The 24,861-nt window shown below is 26.2% G+C and overlaps 1 protein-coding gene across 2 annotated transcripts; it reads left to right on the top strand.

Moving 5' to 3' along the window:
- The first annotated feature begins 10,960 nt into the window (after nucleotides 1-10,960).
- LOC112292121 (ALA-interacting subunit 5) lies at nucleotides 10,961-15,044 on the top strand. 2 transcript variants are annotated; one of them, XM_073539058.2, is made up of 2 exons: nucleotides 10,961-11,760; nucleotides 11,975-15,044. In XM_073539058.2, the coding sequence occupies exon 2, from the start codon at nucleotides 12,206-12,208 to the stop codon at nucleotides 13,337-13,339; it is 1,134 nt and encodes a 377-aa protein (XP_073395159.1). In that variant the 5' UTR covers nucleotides 10,961-11,760; nucleotides 11,975-12,205; the 3' UTR covers nucleotides 13,340-15,044. The 2 variants fall into 2 exon arrangements, with proteins under 2 accessions (XP_073395159.1, XP_073395158.1); XM_073539057.2 differs by having other exon boundaries at nucleotides 10,961-13,339; nucleotides 13,461-15,044.
- Nucleotides 15,045-24,861: the final 9,817 nt, after the last annotated feature.

Below are 24,861 nucleotides of genomic sequence, written 5' to 3'. Positions count from 1 at the left end.
AAGAAAGATGAAATTGATTGCACTTATCAATTGAAAGAAATTGAATATAATCCAATTGAGTATTAGATAGCCTCCTATTTCAATTAAAATACTAAACTTCTAATACCAATATCTTTTTTTAAAATTATTGAATTTCTTACAAATTTTATTCCAATGTTAAAAATTAAGTCTAATATCTATAAAAAAATCACTTTAATCCAATTAAAAAATTGCTAAAAATCTTAAAAATACTCACTAATCCTAAAACTCCAATTTTTGAGACTTCAATCCACAAAAATCCCTATATACTTCAATCTAACTTTTTAATTGACTTCAAAATTTGCATACACATTTATAACTAGCACACCAACACATTATCCAAATTTTTCTCATATATGCACCACAAAACTCAAGAAATCCTAAAATTTATAAATATATTTTTATTTTTCAAATCTTAATTCTACTTAGAACATTATTAAGTTTAAAAATCCCTAAAAATCTCAACATTGATTCTAATGACATGAAATCAATGCTTAAAAATCTTTTTTCAATTTTTCTCACAAATTTCACTCTTTGATCTACAAAACAACTCCAAAGTCAATAAAGGTACATGATTTTGTGCTCTAGGATTTGATTTCGACCTAGATTGACAATTGGTCTTCTTTGGGTATCAATTCTTAGCTTCTTGAGATAAATTTTTCTAAAATCTATTCTTAATTTTTTCTTATACATGCCTATTATTATTTAATTTTCTAATCTACTTTATTTTATATTTAATTATGGCCCTATAAAGTAAATAAAAGTTTATTTTATAAAAAATTAGTATTAGTACTTTTTAATTTTATCTTTTCTATTATTATTTATATTTTAAAGTTAATTTGCTACAATGTTTGAAAATAAGATCTTCTATAATATAATGTTTTTTTATCTCTTTTATTTATTAGTTGTGATACATCAAAATATCGTTTTTTTTCTTAACAAATAAGATATGAGCTTTAATTAGAGATTTTGAATAGCACATGAAGTTTTAGCCAAATTTTCATTAATATACTCTTTTAATGTAGCCAACTCATTCTATGATAAGTTGTAGATTGATTCAAATAGAGATTGAGTTCCTTTTTATAGATCAATTGAACAATTATAAGGTCAATACTTTGAAAGAATATCTATTTGTATATATATTTTTTAAAACCATCCTAGAAATCTTAAAACTAACTAAGAATACCACTTGACATCTTTCTACTATTAGTAATAGATGTGGAATATATAACAAAAGATAATCCTTCTTTTGCAATATATATGAAAGGTCTTACATCTATCAATATAAATTTGGATGTAATAGACTTATGTATCTTTATTTGACTAATAAGATTTTGAATTAAACTATCAAAAATAAATATTACAAAAAAATTAATTTATTTAAGGATTATATATTTTTTAAAATAATAATTTTAAAATAACTGTATTGAAGGGAGATCTTATTACATTAAATATTACTATGCTATTATGATCTTTAATGACTATATCTAAAAGAACAATCTTATGGATAACATCTCCAAAAGATAATAAACAACCATCTATGTACATATTTAATTTTCTTGATAAAAGTTATTTCTTATTTTTTGACAAAGTCATTTTCTATAAAATAAGTTGAGGCTCCTTGTAATGGGATATAGATAAGATATTTGTATTATTGATGTACAGAGATAGGTAGTTGAAGCCATATTTAGAAAGTTTTAAAAAAAATTTAGAAGTTTTTAAAATTAGAGCTAGATTGATGGTCTATGTAGGACCTATCATAGAACATTCTAAAAAGAACTTAAGGTAGTTATCTAAGTAGGACCTATCATTAAATATATTCTAAAAAATTCCAAGATGATTGGATAAAATATAAATAGGATTGGCTAGGGCCATTTGGATATCCGTTTAAATATGACTTTGGTTCTTTTTTTTTTTTTTAATAAAGTTTGATTTTGTACTTTTATATTTAATTCTATTATATTTTCTTTTACTCCATTCTACCTTTTATGTTCTATTTTGTTTAATTTTGTTCTAGTCTATACTATCCTATATTGTGACAAGATTTATATTACTATAGTTTGGAAGGATTTTAGATCTTAGAGATAATTCAATTTTATTTTACTCCCAATTCTAATAATGCAAAGACTTTTTAATTTTTAGGTTCTAAATACACATTTATTGTAAAACAAGGTAAAGGATCTAAGGAGAGAATAGGACCCTTATTAGGTAGTGCACATGATTTTAGCCACATAATGCCTATTATAGCTGAAGAAGTTCATTTTTTGATATATTATCTTATCTAGAAATGTTATTTTTTATTTTATAATTTTCTTACTTCTATCATGGACATACTTTCATAGACATACATATTTATTTTAATAATTATTTATATAATTAGGTAGAAATAGATAAAAATAAAAAATAATAGATTAATTTCATAATATCTTTTAGAAAAGCTTTTTAGAAGCTTCATAGATACAATTTTGACTTTACAAGTATTTATAATTAACTTTTAGATAAAAACTTGGTCAAAAAATTAGCCGCATATTACATATGCGGGTAGCTTGTGAAATAAGCTAATTATGTGGCACTCACATAGAAAACTTGTCTTATAAATTAAGACATGTGGCTTGCAAAGTCAACATATATTGGAGGTCCTATAGAATGTTGCCACATAGCTCTTAGGTGGATAGTATATATAGAGGTAAGAGTGAAGCTTTCTTCACTCTTATCAATTCTCTTCTTGTTCTAATCTAGATTTAAGAATCTTTAGTTTTTTTTTTTTTTTTTTTTTTTTTTTTTTTTTTTTTTTGATAATAACCATTCCAATTTTTTTTAATATATATATTTTTTAACTTCTATTTTATCATAATTCTTTGAGAAAAGTTTCACTCAGTTATTTACTTTCATCAGATTTTTTTTCTTGACAAATTAATAAGAATATATTCATAATAATAAAGCTTTGTCTTTTCTTGATTAAGAGTAGATTACTTCTTTTTTTTGATAAAATCTAAGTGTATTAAAATTTGTGGATTACTCTCTTCTAAATTGGTATTGTCTTTAATATTTTTTTTATTCTCAAGTCATCTCTTCTATTTGTCTTGAGCAATATTAGACATCTTTTCTTTTTTAAGTATTATTATAGCAAAGCTTCTTGAAATGAAGAATACAGTAGTACAAATAGAAGAATAATTGAGGTAATTAATGCTTGCAATGTATCAATTCAATTTACTACTACAAAGAGCAACAAGAATGGTAAGAAGCAAAGATATAAAGATGTTGGAGCTGCTTCAACATTTGCATCAAACCATGTCTCTTTTTCTATAATAGGACATCCTCCTATATTAAAAAACTAAGGATTTTACTATCTAAGAAGTTTGATGGCATAAGATTTAAGTTTCAAGGATTTATCAATTAAGTACAACTTATGATTGAACTTCAATTCCAAAGCTATTCAACTCCAAGATTATAAGTTAGATTTATTAATATATTTCTTTTAAATTCAAAATTATCATAATTTTTTATCTTTTTTTGAATGACAAGATCCAATGTTGAATAATTTGGAGGCTTTTTTGACAAAGTTTTGATCTATATATGGAAAATATAATACAATTTGTGTTGCAACCAATAACATTAGTATTTTATGATAATATAATTAATTAATAATATTATATGCTTCACAATTTTGACAACTTATAATTGATATCAAGTCAAATGATGTAGCACTTATTTGCCAATTTCTCTATAAATTATTATATGAGGTAAACAAATTTATGCTCAACTTATTTGATCTTCAAACATTAAGTCAAGCAATTGACTTTGCTGTGAAGTGTGACAATGGACTTTTTAATTTTTGATTTAAAAATTGCACAAATTTGCCTCTATATTACTATAATTTAATGACAATACTAATATTTCTTTGATACACATATTTAAAAATAGAAAATATATAAATTGATATAGTACGTTTCAAATATCTTGTTGAACAAAAAAAGACTTTTTATCATTAGGAAGGATTATGCTTATATTATCAAGAATCTAAGTACAATACTCAAAATTATTTAAAAAAGTGATACAATGAAAAAAAAATAATGCTTTCAAAGAAGATAGTATGTCAAAAAAATAATTTTGTCTAGCTATAATAAAGATCATGTGGCTAGAACCTTATAAATACCTAGTAAAGATCTTATTCTCTCCTTAAAAACCTCTCTTTGTTTTAAAATAAATATTATTTTAAGACCTAAACATCTTAAAGCCTTTATCTTTTTAGATTCAAGATCCTCTATATGTTTTTTAAATAAAGAATTTATTAAAAGATATAACATATCTTTAGTAAAGAAAATCAAACATGTTTATGTAAAAATTATAAATGGTCATCCATTATTTTCAAGAGATGTTATTCATAAAATTCTTCTTATAGAAGTAACAACTAATGGTTATAGTAGCTTTGTAATATTTATAATTATTAGAACTTTCTTTAATTCAATCATTTTAGATTTATCATAGCTAAAAAAATATAATCCTAAAATAGATTGGATTTTTTGTAAACTTAATTTTTTTTGAAAGTATAACTAAGAATATAATTAATCAAATAAAAATCCATAAGTCTAGTGCAATTGAACTTGTATTTGTAGGTACAAGAACTTTCTTGCATACTGCAAAAGAAAAATTACCTTGTGTCATTTATGCCGCACCTGTTTTTAATGGTAGAAAGACTTCAAGTGACATTTCAAGGCAATTTTAAGATTTTTAAGATGTATTTGAAAAGAAAAATGTGAATATTCTTTTGAAACATTGTTCTTATAACAACTCAATTGACATTTAAGAATGAGCTCAATTGTTATTTGAACCAATCTATAATTTATTACAAAATGAGTTGGTTGAACTCAAGGAGTATATTAAAGAGAATATGATCAAGGACTTTATACACTATTTTGAATTTAGAACAAGAATTCTAATTTTATTTGTAAAGAAAAAAGATAGATCATTATGGATGTGTGTTGATTATTAAAGATTCAACAAAATTATCATAAAAAATAAGTATCTTTTATCTTTGATATTTAGACTTTTTGATTAGTTGAATCAAATTAAGATCTATATAAAAATAGATCTACAAGAAGCATATAATTTGGTATATATTAAAAATAAAATAAAATAAAAGACTATATTTTAAATTAAGTATGGATATTTTGAATATAATATTATGTCTTTTGGACTTACAAATATAGTAGCAACTTTCTAACATCTAATGAATGATGTTCTTTGAAAGTTTTTAGATGACTTTATTATTTGTTACCTAGATGATATCTTAATCTATTCTATAAATATAAAAAATATGAACTTTATATTTATCATGTATTATAAAAATTAAAAGATGTAAAACTCTATGCCAAAATAGAAAAATGTACATTTCATACTATTGAAGTCAAATTCTTAGGATACATCATTTCAAACGATGGACTTATGACAGATTCTAAGAAAGTTCAAACTATTATGGAATTAAAGATCCCAAAAATGATAAAAGATGTTCAATGCTTTTTAGGATTTCCTAACTATTATTGGATCTTCATCAAAGACTTCTTTCAAGTTGTAGCTCTACTTATATGTTTGACTTGTAAAGCCAAGTTTCAATGGAATAAAGAAATGGAAGCAATATTTGAAGCTTTAAAAAAAAATTATTTTTATACCATTCTTATACTGTATCAACTTTTTTAAGCCATTTTTTATGGAAATAGATGCATTGGACTTTGTTTTAAGTGTTATATTATCACAAATAAAAATAGATAATAAAATTCATTTAATAGCTTTTTATTTAATTTTTTTAATAGCTATTATCAATTATAAGATTTATAATAAAAAACTTCTTGTAATTATGGATTTATTTTGAGAAAAATGCTATTATTTAAAAAGAATTTTTAATTCAATTATTATTTATATGGACCATAAGAATCTTAAATATTCTATGTCAATACATATTTTGAATCATTGCCAAGTCCATTAGAGCATGTCTTTATAAAGATTTGATTTTAAGATCACATATTGATTCAAAAAAAAAAAAAAAATCAAATGTCTTTTCTAGATGTTATTACCTTATATCAAAAGAATGAAATGCATCTTTTAATTAACAAAGAACGATTTTCTTGAAACTAGAGTATTTTCATCTTCAAGCAATAAAATCAATATTGATTGTTGATTCAACCTTTATCAAATAAATTCAGTCAAATATATTCTCTAATCCTCTTGTTTATAATATCAAAAATTCTTCTTCTAAATCTCATGATGCTTTCAAGTTCAAGTTTAAGAACAACTTACTCTATTTCAAAAGATACCTATATGTTCCAAAAAGAGAAGCATGTTTATATATTCTTTAAGCATATTATGACTTTCCAATGGCCGGATATTTTGAATACAAGAAGACTTTGGAACTTATATCCAAATATTTTTAATGGTTGCAAATATGTAAAGCAATGAAAGACTTTGTTTCGTCACATGATGTTTGTTTAAGATCAAAAACTCCTTGTTATTGATCTTATAGATTTTTCCAATCATTGTTCATATCCAAATAATTATGGTCTTTTTTTTTTTACAATAGATGGTGAAATATAATATATTTGAAGTAATTAAATATTTTATATTTTGATTTAAAATTAATATTTTTTAATAGATTGCTAACAAAATTAAAGAGATTCTAGAAGTTAAAACTATTGAGGTTTTTAAACATTGGATAGTTCATAGATATGAGACTTAATGACTTGCACCACTTAAAGTTCGTTGAATTTTTTAATTGGTGGAACTTCACTTCTCTTTCTAATTCATTCTACTCCATTTTGATTTTTTATACTTTATTCTTCTTTAAAAATACAAGAGTGTTTCTACTTCCAATTGTAGAATGCTTTTCAAATTTGGAGATTTTAAATTTTATTAGTTAATTTAAAATATAATTTATACTAATCTAATTTGGCATAAAAATAATTGGACTTAAGATAGAAAATATTTTGAATTTAATGTTTTTTTATTTAAGTATCTTAGGTATTATAAAAATAAAAAATTATGTTATAAATATAAAGTTATTTTATTAATTATTTTTGTATAGGAATTTAGAAAATCTTAGTAAAAATTATTTTTATAATAATGATATCAATATATAAGTTGATTTATTTATTATTGGAATTATAATTTATGGCTGAAAGAAATATTTTTAAAAAATATATTAGTTTCTACATATTTATAGATTTTACATTTAAAACAATCTTATTTATCATTTATTAATTTTATTAATTTTATATAAATAATAGAATATTATTTTAATTAAATAAATTATTAGAATTTATAATTATTTATAAATATTTAAAATATTCAAGAATATTTAAGATCTAATTCAGATACTATTTTACTGATATATATATATATATATATATATATATATATATACTAAAAGCTATCAAATAAAATTTATTTTTTACCTTCTATCTTTAAAGTATTAAATATAACTTTTAAAGTCTTTTTTACAACATATGTATATAAAATAATATTTTATAATTTTTTTTTTAAAAATTGGCGTATTTGGCTAATTTAAAAAAACATATATTTATGCACATTTTATATATTACAAAATTATAAGTAGAAAGTAAGTATAAAATATTTTTAAAAATTTATAATATTATAAATAATCTATAGCTATATTTTTTTTATTAAGTTCAATATTTCTAATGGAAAAGAAATATATTTTTTAAACTTTAAAAAAATTTATATTATGATATGTAAAGTTTTTTAGAATATTAGATTTTATTATTTTAGCTATATAATGTTAGAATTTGAAAATATTTTCTAAAAAAAATTAAATTATTTTATTTTTATATTTTATATTTATATTTTTAAATATAATTAATTTTTTTTGATTCATGCAAATAGTTATTAAATTAGAAACATCTTCCAAATAATGATGCTATTTTTGAAAAAATCCATAATTACAAGAAGTTCTTTGTTATGGATCTTGTAGTTGAACTTAGCTATTGAAAATTTTCTTGAAAGAAAAGCCACTAAGTGAGATTTGTCATCTGCTTCTATTTATGACTATATCACATCAAAAAAAAGTCTGATAGATTTTTTTCTATAAAAACATCTTCAAAAAAATCAATGCAATATAAGTTTGATGGAAAAATAAAAGTTGTATTCAAAGCTTTAAATGCTCTTTTAGCTTCATTATTCTATTCAAGTTGTCTTTAAATGACAAATGTATAAGTAGAATTCCATCTTGAAAAAAATTCTTGATAAAAATTTAATAGTAATTAGAAAATATCAAAAAAAATATTAGACACCTATTATTAATATTAAAATAATTCAATCTATAATAGTCTAAATTTTTTCAAGATCTAGCGTAAGACCATCATTTGAAATAATGTATCCTAAGATATCAACTTAAGTAGTATAAAATACACACTTTTCTATCTTTGCATATAGTTATGCATCTCATAGTTTTTCTTATAAATGACAAACATGAAATTCTTTTTTTTAATATTTTTAGAATAGATTAAAATATTATTTAGATAATAGACAAAAAAATAATTTAAAAATCTTTAAAAATATCATTCATAAGATTTAAAATACTCATACTTAATTCAAAATGCAATCTTTTATTCATGTCTTTTTTTTAATGTGTATCAAATTATACGCTCCTTGTAGATTTATTTTTATATAAATCTTGGCTTGATTCAATTCATCAAGGACTTTGAATATTAAAAATAGATAATATCTATTTTTGATAGTAATCTTATTGAATCCTTAATAATCCACAAATATTTGTAGTGATCCATTAATTTTCTTCACAAATAAGATAAAAGCTCTTATTAGAGATTTTGAATGGCATACAATCAAGGACATATATATTTATTCTATTAATTATCTATATGATTAAATAAAAGTAAATAAAAGTAGATTATTTTCATAAAATCTTTAAGAATATCTTTATAGAAGCTTTACGGATGTTGTTTTTACTTTATATATTGTTGTAATATGTGTTGTCTTATTTGGGAATGCATCAAGCACATGGCTGTGGAAGGTGAAGTTATATTTTACAAATATTCAAAAAATCCTAATAGGTTTACATATATAGAAGAATATAATTTTAATTTTAATTCAAAAGTGCTTAAAGCCAATATAATATGCTCAAAAATACTCTTCTTATTAACTTCAACCATACAAAAATTCCAATTACCTTATTACTTTTATAATTAGGTAAGTTTGATTTTTCTTTGTAAGCCCTAATCCTAGTTAGTGAGCTTTAGTGAGCTGCTACTCTTAATTTAACCATCCATTTAGTACAAAATTTTGTATAAAATCTACTATGAGTCTTTTATAAACTTAAAAAATTCAGCTCAATTTGATTTACAAATTATAAAAAAAATTCCAAAAAACCATACTAATGTCACTTTGCTGCCAATTTGAAGTTGATGCAAATGTTCCAATAGTAATTTCTCCTTCTCCAATTATTAACTTCAATTTAAAATGAGTTTGCACCTTGATCTTAAAGTCTTCTAATACTATGCTAAATTTCACCTTGATCCAATTAGTAGATCTTTAGATATCATAAAAATACTACTTGACTCTAAACTACCAACTTCTAATATCCTCTTGTATCAAAATCCAAATATCTGTCAATTGAACTATTAGATATAAAATTTTATACACATTTGATACATCTAATCAATTAGTTATTTTGAAATTTTGAATTATAGATGTAACACAAATTATACAAACTAGCCGAGAATGCTAGCCCTATTTGTATTGTATAAATTCCAAGTCACTAATACAAACCTTGATTTTGAATAATAATTGCAAAGTCATTGCAAATCCTAAAAAATCAAGCCTTATACTTCTATAATAAGCTTAAAGCTAGCTTACAAATTCTTATTGCCAATCTTTGAATGCCTTCTTACTTTGTCCTAAGCAAATAACTATATGCAAAATATTAATTTTAAATCAAAATATAAAATATCATAGAATTACTTTATTATCAAATTTCTAAGTTTTTTTTTTTTTTTTTTTTTTTTTTTTTTTAAAGTTATAATTTTTTATAATAATAATAATAAAATTTAAATAAAATTAATTTTATAATAAATTATTTTAATTATTTTATCTATTTTAATCTTTTTAATCCAATATCTATTTTTATTTTTAATAGGTTTTAATATTTTTATTTAAAATGATAAGTCTTACTAAATTAGTATTTATCATAGATATAAATTAGAATAAAATATTAAAAAATTAATATATTCTTGTGAAAAAAAAAACATAGATATAAAATAGAAAAAAATCCAAATGATTATTGCCAATTACAAAGAACCTAGAGAGTCTTCAACTAAGAATGAAATTCAAAAAATGTATTAACAAGATTAATAGCAACTTTATTCTTATTTCTACATACATTAGCTATCAAGAAGGTGTTGAGTGCTTTTTAGAGACCACAAAACTTGTGGTCTAAACATCAAGTTGTAGGTTGTTATTAATAGAACTTTCTAACAGTAAGAAACTTGTAGGACAAGTTCTATTGATCATATAACATATTTGTAGGAGTCTAATTATATAATCCTTGTCTAAAGAACTTCTTCAAAGTCTTTTTTAGCAAAGATAATATCTATCTAAGATAATTCTACCTACTTTTACTTACTTCTATCTATCTAAGTAAGATATTCAACTTTTACACAATCTCATTTTTTGCATCAATAATAGTGAAAAAGTTATATTCTATAATTATCAATTTAATTCCAACATCTCATATCTTTTTTACTCCACTCTAATGAGAGGACAAGGTTTTGCAAAGGAATTGAAGGTAAAAACATGTAGTATAAAAGAAAATAAAAATATAAAACGTATAAAATACTAAGGTAGTAGAAAATGCACAATAACAAAAAAAGAGATGTAATGCAAAGATAACATGGCTAACAATGACAAGTCTAGAAATTATAGAATGAAAATAAAAATAAATAAAAAACCAAATTGCTTTGAAAACTTTTGTCTATTAAACCCAATCCAAGATTTGAAATGCATGTGACCTTTCGATATACTAAGTATTGTGCAAAACCCTTAGTAGTAAATAAATGCCAACCTTCTACTACCAATGGAAGCAATCATTCTAAATCTCTCTTGCAATTTGGTAGTGGCTTCCTATTACAACTTGACCATTTAAATAATAGAATGTTAAGGCTCTACTACTAATTATTTGTCTCTTTGGTTATTCAATAGTTGATACTTCTCTCTTTGTAATTAAATTACTGTGTTTCATTCAAAGCTTAATATTATAAACTAAATACGAAATTCCTTGGAATTACAACATAAATAAGATGGAAGTTGTCACCAACAGTGTATTAAAACAAAAGTCTGCTACCTGTCTCATGCTTTCGAGCAAGGGTGCCGATGGATGATGCATCCGAATCTGCTGCTTTAGCACTGAACAAGTATCACACTTACGCATTTGTCAATCACCATATTTATTTGGGAAACGTCAGCGAGAGTATTTCACTTATTCAGTGCTAAAGAGTATGTGTACCAACGCAGCAAGCCCAGAAAATATATTACAAAGAAATCACACAATATGATATGAAGCAATCTATACTACTAATCCAGGGCAAACTTTCAGGTGTACACAGGCAGGCGAGCCATCTGCAAGAACATACAATGAATATAACTCACTTGCTGCTCCGACTACAAAACCAATGCAATTGATGCATCCAACAACTGGTTGTCAATACTGCTTCATTTTAGGTAGCTTATCCACTCATCTACCTAAAATGAGTTTTACGCGTGGATATGTGTCAATTAAGAAGCCAAACAATGCTGTGACCTATTTTTCGTAAACATTTGAAAAATCAATGCGGAATTAGCATTCATATACCATACAACAGTAGATTATTGATCGTGGTTGAAAAATAAATCGCCTCGCTTCGAAAATGATGCAATTGTTTTCGAAATGCTGCAGATTGTGAAAATAGAAACGCACAAATTAGCACGGTTTTGGATACTGCAAAGAGAAATGGATATTGTAGAAACAGTAAGGAACAGAAACTGATTTCCGCCTTGCTGAAGACAACTTCCTGCTGAGCCCCTTTCAACGGCCGTTCTGGATATAGTCGGGAGAATACAATCTTAAGTTGATTGGATTCAAGTTGGAACACCACACAACGTAATTTGGTACCGGCTCTCAGAAGTAATGGCAACGACTGCAAATGCGGCAACTACCACACCAGGCAGCGCGATCGCGAGAAACGAAGTCAAACCTCAGTCACAGAAGCCGATCTACACCAGGTTCTCACAACAAGAGATGCACGCATGCAAACCTCTAATGACCCCCGCACGCATTGTTGCAGTGTTCATGACCGTCGGCGTCGTCTTCATCCCCATCGGTATCGCCACACTCCTTGCGTCGACAAGCGTCGTGGAATTGGTTGACCACTACGGGCACGCGTGTCTCGACAACTCCGCTGCACAAGTGAACCAAAGCCTTCGCACAAGAGAGGAACGAATTAGCTTCATCAAGAACCCCAGTAACCCTAAAAACTGCACCCGCACAATTAGGATCCTGAAGCTCATGAAGCAGCCCATCTACATGTACTACGAAATCACCAATTTTCATCAAAACCACCATCGCTATGTCAAGAGCAAGTCTGAGCCTCAATTGCAGGGCCAACAAGCCAGCCCCGAGCAACTCAAAATCTGTGCACCAGAGGACTCCGTCGGAGGTCAGCCTGTCATTCCCTGCGGCCTCGTTGCATGGAGCTTCTTCAATGACACCTACAGCCTAGCCCTAAACAACGGCACGTCTGTTCCTGTCAACAAAAAAGGCATTGCCTGGAAATCGGACATGGACAAAGTGAGCAGCACTGTGTATGCCTCCAATTTCCAGAACAATAACCCCTCAGCGTACATCGGCGGAGGGAAATTGCCTGTGGACTCACCGCTGAGAGACAACGAGGACCTCTGGGTGTGGATGCGCCCCGCTGCTTTGTCCAAGTTTCGCAAATTGTGGGGACGGATCGAGCGAGACCTGTACCCTGGCGACGAGCTGCAAGTGAACATCCAGAACGTGTACAACTGCTTCAGCTTCAATGGCCAGAAGAAGCTGGTTCTATCCACTACCAGTTGGATGGGCGGTAAGAATAACTTCGTCGGCACGGCTTACTTGACAATCGGCCTTCTATGTGTGGCGCTAGCAATTGGCTTCTTCTTCATGTATTACTCTCATCCGCGACCTCTCGGCAACACCAAGCAATTCTCGTGGAACAATGAAAAACAGGTCAAGCAGCGCGGCTTCCAATCCACACAACCGAGGACCATCCTTCGATAGGTTAGTTGTTTGATGCTGCTTGTCCCTTGCTGCTTGAATTCTCATGCAGGGACCGAATTCGACTATTTCACACCTCTTCTGGGCATTTATCTTTCAACCTGATGCAGCCAATTTCGGCAAGGTCCTGTGCAGCTCTGATCTATCTCGCAATCTTGGCATTCTTGGTTACGTCCACTCATGAAAGATCACAACAGTGAAGTGTTACAAGATCACCTTGTGGCACCTACGGCAGAGGACAAGCTCATGACTTATGAGGCCCGCAAAGCTAATTCATTGCCAGTCTAAACAATTCCACTTGCTTAGTCTCAAGTCATGCATGATTTGTGAGGCCCCACGCGCTTGAAATGGCTGCGGTTTTGAGGATGATCTGAAGGGCAGTTGTGCACTCTCCGACCTGGAATGGGCTCCAATTTGGTAGAGCCACTTGTTGTGCAGAACAAAGCTGAACTCCACCCCTACAACGAACAACGGACCTGCAACCGTTCCGTGTAGGTGCTCGGCAACAGCATGTGTGTGGATCTAACCACAATTGTGAGAGTGATCTCCAGTAAAACAGACACAAACTCACATGTGCCCACACTGCAGCACATTTACACAAATTTGTTGCAGAAATAGCCTTTTCATGGCCTATGACCTAGAATAGAACCCTTAGTTTGTACATACTTTTCCATTATGTAAAGCCTATCTTTGTGTAAAGACGACTGATCCATGCATTCAAACTCACCATCTCGATTTCCTCAAAAGCCATCAGTCACGTGAGAGATGATGTTCCAGGTAAACTGAGCTCACCTATGTAGCTGAGATCTGTTGCAATGTCAAAGTTGGATCCAGTTTACAGCGCTGTGAAGAATCAAAATCAGACACTAGATGATCTGGTGGCGACCAACGACATGGTCCTCTGTGATGGTGTTAACACCTCTGTTTGTGGGGCGGCAAATTATGAAGATGTCTCGACAGATAGAGTTTAGATAAAGCTAGTATCAATTGATTGGAAGTAGGTGTAAATGTTTAATTGTGAGACAAAATCCATGAGAGCTGGAGGATGGAGAAAAAGAATCTTCCAAGCAAGCAATGGTTGAAAAGGGACGTTAATGTTGGTCTAGTCAAAAACTGTACACAAATGGTTATATGGTAATTTTTCTTCATGATTTCATGTATATATGGATTTTGGGTAATTCTAATAAATTTTTTATACTTGTGATCTTGCACTAAAATTATAACTAATATTAGAACTTGGATCAAAAGGGAGCCTTAGCCAAAGCCAAAGAAAGGCTAGAGCAAAGGATTATGGAGAAGCAATTAGGCAATACAAAAAAAGGCCAAAACATAATATTAGTATAAATAGTCTCCTATGCACATGGCTAGAATTAATCTTAGCATTTGCTTAATGCTGCTACTATCTATTGCCATGGTAATCCACTAGCAATAACACTGGCTCATTTAATTGCTAACTTCAACATGTAACTTCACATTGTTTGTATTAATCTTGGTTCTTTTCTATCTACTACCCACTTGTTGTCGATGGACATCCAATAGGACAAAACTAAGAGTGGTATTAATGAAATCTATATTTGTGAATAAAGTAAAATTTCCAAGGTACTAATGTGATATATTTCTTATCAAACTGGTCAATATTGGAACTCTAATATTTAATGTAGAAGATCTACAACAAAAAATATTGTTAATTTTTTAGTAAAACAATAAATATATTCATTTTTAGCAAAAAAAAAGATAGAGAGGAAAAAGAAAGTTTTTTAGTATATATTTATATAAAATTGTACTATTACTATTAAAACAAAATAGTAATATTTTTTTTCCAATAAAACATGATAATTGTAATATAGATTATTATTTTTTATAATAACTATGTTTTACGAAATTAATTGATTTTAATTTCATATTGAAATTAAGTATTAAAATTATACATAAACTTGATTATTTTGTATTTAAAAAAAATCTAAATAGTTAGGATTTTATATTTTATAAATATAATTTTTAAAAATTAGTATAAGTATTAATTTTTAAAATTGTCATATATATATATATATATATATATATATATATATGTATATGCATATGTAAATGTATAGAATATTACATGTTTAGTATACAAAAAATATGTCAATAAATATTGTAATTTTGATCAATAAAATAAAATGTACATAGTTTATATATAATTTAGAATTTTATAATGCATGTATAATTTATCTTATGCAATAGAAGTGAATTTTAGTACACTTTTATTACATAAAAATTTTATTGTAAAAAATACATAATTATATATGATTTAAAATACAACACAACAAAGAATTAAGAATTTAATAAGTATTGTGAAATAGTATTTTTTTAGTATTTAAATATTAAATTTTAGATTTTTTAATTATATTTTTATGAATACAAAGTGATATTAAATATTTAAAATAATTTAAGATTTTAATACTTATAATATATATATATATATATATATATATATATATATTACAATATAGAATGATTAATATAAAATAAAAATGATCAAAAAGTCTTAATTAAAGATTTTATTTTTTAATAGTTTATATCTAACAATAAGATTATCTAAATTAAAATTAATAATTTTAATACTTATTCTAAAACCTAAATATTTATGCAATATAAGTGAATTTCAAAATCTCAAAATTTTATAAATCACTTGCAATTATAAAATAGTGGTACGAATTGCTATCAAATCTAAAAATTAAAAAATACCAGAATTTTTGTTTTGATTTGCTCTTGATAGGTATGTGCTTTTTGAATTTTTATTTTAATTCTATTATACTTACTATCAATAATATTCTTGGTTTCTATTCATTCATTCATGTTGTACCTATTGGCATTCTATTCATTAATTCTCTCATATCTTCTCTTTGAAAACATTCTTGAATTTTTTTTTCTATTATATTATATTTTATTTTAAGTACATTTATTTCAACTATCATAGGTTTTTTTTTTTTTTTTTTTTTTTTTTTGGATCAATTTTGTTTTCTAAATTTTCTGCCATTGTTTTTTCATCCTACTTCTTATCTATAATATTTTTCTTTGCCAACGCCCTTATTCATTGATATTTTTAGAATCCCTTCTAGTACATTCTTTTTATAATTCTTCTTCAATCAATTATTTTGATACGTACTTATTTTTTTCTTTGCAATGCCTTATATCTTTGCTCACCACCCAATAAATTTTATTATTATTTCTTAATTTTAATTATTAAAAAAAATCTAATTAAAATATTTATTTCAATTTTTGAATTTATACTTTTTATTCATTCTTTTGGTAAAAATTCTTTGATTTATCTTTTGGCATTTATATTACATACTACTTTTGTTTACACTAAATATTTTTTATTTTATCATATTTTGAAGTTTATTTTTATTGCTCTATTTTCATTATCAAATCTTATTTTTTATAAATCTCTTTTTATATATATATATATATATATATATATATTACGAAATATAAAAATAAAAATTCTTATATATTAGAAATTTTTGGACTACCAAATCATATCTATATATATATATATATATATATATATATAAAATAGAATGTATGATTTTTTAAAAATATGTATATAAAATTAAAAACTTAAATAGATTTTGATTAATTATTCAAAGTTTGGCTTTATTATCTTTAAACATAGAACTATAAATGATGATCATTTTTTATATCTATTCAATTTGTGTAATTTATATTGTATCTTATTTTGATCTTATGGATGTGCATATTTTAATATAATCTTTAATTGATGAATCTAAGATTTTAAAAATTAGTTGATAATTTCTATGATATTTTATATTTTTTCTTTTCATAGGTTATCATTTTTTTCTTCAAGTGTTTGATGATTATAATTATTAAGAGTATATATGAATATAATTTAATAGAAATTATTCTTATCTTATAACAAAATTTGCTCTACCAAAAATTATACAAATCTTGTAAATTCTACCATTTTTGTTATGAATTATAATTTTATTTTTACCTTCAAATGTAGTGAAGATATATCATATACCACCAATTATAATTTTGGTTTTTTTTTTTTTATTTATTTAAGTCCATAAAATTCTAACTAAAAGTGAATAAGAAAAAAAAAATATAATATCATCTTTTTATTATTGAAAGTAGGTTTTGCTTCATCTTAGGCACATGAAGGACGTTTTTGAGTCTGATCCTATTGGTTTGTCCATTCACAACCACTTCCACCATAATAGAGCCAATTCCAATGGCTTCACATATACCACTATCTGCCAATACCACGTTTGATGCTGGAATAGCCTCATAAGTGTCAAATGAACACTTATAAGGTGTCATATGCTTGGAACAACCTGAATCCACAATCCATCTTGATATGACAGCCATAGAGGTCCCATTCGTTGCCGTGAATGCATAATCTTGTCCTCCAAACTCATCTTGCACACTATTTGCATTGTCTTTCTTCATCTTTTTGCCTTTGTAGCAATTTCGAGCAAAATGGCCTACTTTGCCACAAATGAAGCAAGATTTGACATTACTTCGTTGATTTGAATAGTTGCCCTTGCCTTGACCTGAGTAGAGTGCTGAATCTTCACTTTGAGGCTCCTTTTCTTTCTTCTTGGTTACTTCATGGACAAGTCTTGCCGTCACATAATTCATTGTAAGCTCTTTTAGCTTGATGGACTCCAATGCCACAATAAGGTAGTTGTAGGATTTGGGAAGGCTCATTAGCAAGGTCATGACAATATCACTTTCTTCTAAAGGCTTGTCAACAATTGCTAGTTGGTTTCTAAGAGCCTTTATCTTATTAACATGAGTCATGAAGTCTTCACCTTCTTCCATCTTGCAAGTGAAGAACTTCCTCCTTGTATAGATGATGATCGATAAGTTTTTGCTCTCATAGATATTGCAAAGAGTCTTCCATACTTCCGCTGGTCCTTTGTAAGAGATAATGTGGGAGAAGTTGGCTTCATCCACATTGGTTGCAATCAATCCAAAAGCCTTCTTTTCATGACATTTGAACTCCTTCTTCTCCTTCATATCAGCATCTTTTCTTGGAGCCTCTTCACTTTCATCTACAATATCCCAAAGATCCAAAGATGCCAACGAAAGCTCCATTTTTATCTTCCAATGGTAGAAATTGTCACTTCTAAACTTCTCAATAATTCTCAATTCTTCACCTTCACTTGAAGCCATGTCTAAAGAAGAGTTGTATCAAAAAAAGATTGAAAGAAGAAGTTCTAATGCTCTCAAAAATCAGCAAGAAGTTTTTTTGCCTTAGAATCCCAGAATCCTTCTTTGTGAATAAACTAGTATTTTTACTCTCAAAAATACTCTCAACTTCACTTCTAAGACTTTTCAAAAGTCTGATGACTTATTTAAGTGTCTCAAATCTGATTTGCCACTCTAATATCTCTTTTATGCTCATAAATCACCTCTATACACCATAAGCGGCCTTTTAAGCACAATCAACAACTTTAGGACATGAAATCATAAAGTTAGATTACCAAGGATCTATCTCAGCAAAAACACAATGCAAACTTTGTCTATAAGTGAAAAACAAGACACTAAGACCAAAATGCTCTTAACCACAAGTAAGAACAAATCATGATGTAGATCTAGATCTGAATCTGAAAGTTAGGTTCTTCCAAAGCCTAACATCAGCAACAACAACTTGATCTACTCTACACTTACAAAACCACTTCAAAGAACTTCAAAAAACACTCAAGCAAATGTGAGTGGGCCCATAACCTTTTGAAAAAGAGAAGTCTAGAAGCTACAAACACTTAGCATCAACAAGGATTGTAGTCTAAGAGAAGTGTGGAGAAAGATAATTCTTACTTCCAACACTCTTTACTTATAGGTGGTGGTTTGTCCACCAACAAGGCAACTTCCATCCATTTGATATTACATCCATTTCTACCTCATCTTACTAAAGCCTCAGTAGTACCACAATAACTTACCTAACTCTTTGTTGCCTTTTTACTATTAGCAACATACTATGCTTAAACTTTATGTGGTTGTAACTAAGCAAGTACTTGCTGTTCTTCAACATTTATTATTATTTGTCCATTTTTTCCCTTTAAATCCTATTTTTTTTATTATAATGGTATATATTTTTATTTTTAATCTATTTCAATTTTACATTAATATTTTAATATTTTATAGGCATATTTTTCTTAAATATTCTCTTTTATATATTTTGGTATTCTTCAAGTCTCTTTTCAACTATAAACATGGAAATTCAAATTAATACAATATTCATGCTAATATTTCTAAGCATAATAATTCAAAGAATTTAGAAAGAGGTTCCAAATTATTCATGCTTTAGTTTATGCTTTTTTTTATCTTATACTCCAAATTTTTAAATTTATTTAATATTAGTGATTGAACTTTAATAAATTTAAATTTATTATTTTGATTTACATTAGATTTATACTTCTATGTACCTACTAATATCCTAAATAGTTATAAAATCCATAAAGATTCTTAGAAGCTTTTGAAATAAATATTTTTTAAATTAGTCTATTTTTATTTATTTTATTAGTTTTATTTTATTTATTCAAGTAAATAAAATAGTAAATATAGATATTTATTAAAATATTTATAAATGGTAGTATATTTATCATATATATGAAATTATTTATTAATTTATTAATAATCTAAATCCTTTGAGTTATATAAAAAAATAATCAAAATTTATTTAATTTTTATTATATTTAATATTTATTTTGATATTTCATTGATCTATATTTACTTTAAAAATCTTTTTTTTATTTTTGATAGTTATATCTTACATAAAAAAATATTATTATCTTTCATATCTTTTTTATGTTATAATGATAAGATTTAAAATTTTGATAAATTATAGTCTTTATCTAAAAATTACATATAAATTTAGTAACTATGTATTAAGAAAAATAAATAAATTATACATGTATCTAAAAATCAATACAAGATAGATATATATATATATATATTAACATGAATGTAATTCAAGTATTATCAAGCTAAATATCAAAGCCATTAAAACACTTAAAGATTGATAAAAAAAAATACCTTAAGTACCAACCAAATCAAACATACAACATAGTTTGGTTTTAAAGTACCATTCTTATTTAGTTCTATTATTTTTTGTTAGCTTAATGAATGATGTTAAACTTATTTTGTTAATTTTACTTAGCTTTTTAATAACTATAATACACATTTATTTGTCTTTAGTATATTGTTTTAATTATTTAATATTTTATACTATATATATATATATTGATTTTTATCTTAATTTTTTTTATTGACTTTAAAATCATACATTGTATCATATGTCATTGACATTTTATATCTTTGAAAATGTAACAAAAGTATTATTTTTATATTTTTTTTAGAATTTATTGGATTATTTTATTTTTTATTATTACATTTTAAAGATTTTAAATTATCTATTTCTAAACTAATATTTCATATTTTTTTAACATTAATTCCTTATAGAGAATCTAGTATTTTTCTTTTTAGAAATTTTCATTTGATATTAGAGGTTGCAAATCATCTTCTTTTAATTTGACTTCTAGATTTGTTAAAATTCATTATTTCAGAGAAAAGTCATGGATGTTATACTTAATAGAAGTGAGAATAGATTTACAAATATTATAAATCTTCATTAACTTGTCAATATTTTTGAGGCAAAAATTTCACGTATTCTCAATGTCAACTATAGAAGCATTATTCCTACTCCTATAGAATAAGTCAATAATTATATCTAATATCTATACTAAAAAAATATGTAATTAAGAGGAGCAAGTAAATCAATCTCATAAGTGAATTCAAAAAGTTTTGCTACTACAAGTATAAGAAAGCAAAGATTAGCATGTCAAAAAAGTTTGATGGAACAAGATCAAATTTTCAAGGATTTTTACAATAAGTTAATTTCTATCTAAAAATACGTCCTTCTAAACATCTTGATAGATTTATTCAATAAAAATACGACCTTCTAAACATCTTGTTAGATTTATCAATATATTTCTATTTAAATTATTTATTTATTTATTTCTGTATTTATTTATAGTTTATATCTTTGATAGTCTAAATTCATTCTTAGAAATATTTATGGCCACATTCAAAGAGAATAAGTGAAAAAAATTAGCAAAAATAAGATTTCTATTTTTGCAATAAGAGTCACAATTAATCACCATTTATGCTATAAAATTTCAAAACCTTGCTAACAACATAGATTGAAATGATAAAATATTTATCATCCAATTTTAATATAGATGAAAAGATAGTATTAAGGGTTTATTATTTTTAATTCTATAAATAAACTCATTAGAGTAATTTATTGCTCAAAGCCTCTACATGCAACAATTGGCTTTTTAAAAGGTGCCAAGAATAGAGATTTGATTGGAGATAAATAAATAAAGTCATAACAATAATTTTTGAGTTTCTTAAAATTCATTAATAAAGGCCAAAAACTATACAAATTGATGGAGTACATTTCAAATATCTCACCAAGCAAGAAAAAATTTGATGTTTTGAAGAAAGATTTTACTTATATTAAAGAGAATCTAAAAATAATATACAACATTATCGAAAGAAGTAAAAAAAATTAAAAAAATGAGGAGCATGGTTGTTAAAAAAGATAATGTATTGGAAAAAAAGTTTATTCAATTACAATAAGGACTATTGTTGTATTATGTGAAAATTAAACTATGAATATAATAAACAATCTTGATATTGAACTTCCAAAAATAATAAATTTTATCAAAATTTTATTATTTAGAATACAACTATTCACAAAAAAATTCTTTAATCCAAAAGATAAATTACTCAAGCTCAAATAATTCCTTATTAATCCTTGAAATCTAAATTCCAAGATTATAATGTATTTAGATTTAAACAATCTTTGATTTAATTCTTAGATTAAGTTTAGTTTTATAAAACAAATCTAAGATAAGTAGATACACAAGTCCAAAAAATTTCACAAGTAAATATGCTAGAATGCTCAAAGAATTCTTAAGATAAAAAATTTCATTTATTTCTAAAAAATCTAAATCACTTAAGAAACCACTTTGAAAATTCAATATTAATTCGAATTATTCAAAATCAATATCCAATTAAATCTCAGATTTTTATTTTTTTTCTAATTTTTCTCTCTAATAAATAATAGAATTCTAAAATTATTATAGAAATATAATTTTATGCCTTAGAAATCTAGTTTTGACTCCAATTTACAATCAATCTTTATTGAGTATCAATTTTTAGATTTTTATGGTACTTTTGGCTAAAATAAATATTATTAATATTCATATAAATGACTATATATATATTATTTTTAATTTAATTTATTTTTTCTTTTTTATTGTCTAATAAAGTAAATAAAGATCCTTTGTAAAAAAATAGAATTAATATTAAATGTATTTATTATCTTTTTATTTTTTATATATATCTTTTTAAACTATATTTCTTATTTTTTATTTAATTTTATTATTGTATTACAATATGTAGAATAGGTAAATAAACTTTGTGGTAAGTTACTAGTTGGTTATTGACAACCTTGAGAATTAGACTGATGGTTAGGCAGTTTAGTTAGTAACAATAGGTTGTTAGTGGAATAAATGGTTAAGAATTCAAAGGGTCATAACCTTTGGAATCCATTGGCCGAAGGATCATCTTTTTGGTAGGATAAATAAGTGAGAGTCATAAGCTCGGATAAGCTTGGTGCTACCTCTTTATTTTCTTTATTATTTGCTTATGACGAATTGTGATTGAAAGAAGTATTGTTGAATTGATAATCATAGAATGGATTATGGGTTGAATTAAGATGGAAGTAGTAAGTCTCGATGTTTTGTAGTTTGATACTTGATTTCAAATAGCCAAAATACAGTCAATTGTAATACTAACAGACTCAATTCATATAACCAATCTTTTCTCGTGTTCGAACCCACATCTATTAATTCAATTACTTTTGTATATTGAAGCTTGAACGCAACGAGAACAACATTTTGGCACCGCTGCTGAGGAAATAATAACAATATGAAATGGTAGAAATTGATTGTATGGAAGATGGAATTATATGTTGAAAGAAAACGTGAGAAGAACTAGTTTTAAGGTTACAAATATGTGAGTTATAATTCAAGGCAGTGTTAATTTTGTAAAGAAGAATGAAAGATTATGAGTGATAATCACTGAGGGAAGGATTATCAAAGAATTAATCAACAAACAAAAGAAAGACAGGAGCAATTACGCATAAGAAATATCCTACAAAAACAACAAAAAAGAATTGCAGGTCCAAGAAAAACCAAACGAAGAAAAATTCAGATTCAAATAGTAAGGAGACCAGTGATAACACCAATAGCCACGAGAGTGCCAGAAGTATCAATTGCAGTATAAATGGGAGCCTTCTTAACCCATTTTAGACCAATTGGATTTGAAGATCAGCTTCGAGAAAGTTTTATGAATAGTAGGTTGTTTGCAGAGAAATCCGTAGAGTTCTATTATGGCCGGATCGCGGATACACTTTGTAAATGGTCAAATAATCAAATGCGAGATGCGTTTATATTTTTGATATTAATTAATGGTTTGCATCCACCAGAATTGAAAATATTTGTAAAAGAGGCTCAATTAGCTATGATAGAGGCATCGTTGGCACAAACAAAGGTGTGGAAAGAATGTCATTATGACCAATTGTTAACAGTGGAGGCCACGATGATTACAAGTTCAGGAAGCAAACAAATACAATCAGGAAATGTGTCGATGGATAATTATCCACAAATGGCTGCCTCTAATGTGAAGAATGTTATGTTGCAACAACCAATTAATGCTACACTACTCCAAGCAATAGCGCCAATAATGATGACACCTTATTTTATATCGCCAACCTATCAACAACCGGAGTTGTTCACAAATGTAACTGTTAAAGATCCAAATGAAGCCTTGTTATTAAATCTAACAAAGAAAATAGAAGAATTGGTCGTGAATTTGGCTAAAGATAAGAAAAAATGACATAAGCCTTCTAATACGAGACCTAATGTATGGTGTAATAATTGTAAGGAATAAGGTAATTTTGATACGGAATGTCCATTACCCACACAAATAAGTGTTCAATGTATATTTTTTGGAGGAAAGAACCCTACCCAAAATTGTTGGCATTTACAAAGGCAACAACAATTCAGTAATTAGACCATGATCCCACCGACTCAGTGGAAAGTCAATCAAGTTCAAATGGAAAATATATATGGATAGAATGGAAATTGATCTAATTGATAAAATCGAACATTCAATAATTTTTAAAGTTCCAATTTTAATCAAGGATCTACATCAAATCCTCAGAACTACAGGAAAGAGCAGTAGAGGTATTAGCAATATGTTCCACCGACGTCATCGAACTAAGTACCTTCCGTACAAACGGGACAACTAAGATCATTTTCTAACCCTACATGGAACAATCCTAATAGATATATATCGGTGGAGACATTCAATATGCCGAATGGGGATACAAGAAGACCACTTTGTTATTTTTGTTATAGACACATTAGTCATTATACTAG

Source organism: Physcomitrium patens, chromosome 15 (assembly GCF_059467195.1).
Source record: "Physcomitrium patens ecotype Gransden chromosome 15, ASM5946719v1, whole genome shotgun sequence".
NCBI lineage: Eukaryota > Viridiplantae > Streptophyta > Bryopsida > Funariales > Funariaceae > Physcomitrium > Physcomitrium patens.
The sequence above is the reverse complement of the archived record's forward strand: the minus strand, read 5'-3'. Positions and strand labels throughout refer to the sequence as shown.

Coding starts and splice junctions, on each gene's coding strand:
- LOC112292121 (XM_073539058.2), top strand. CDS start 12,206: ATGGCAACGACTGCAAATGCGGCAACTACCACACCAGGCAGCGCGATC.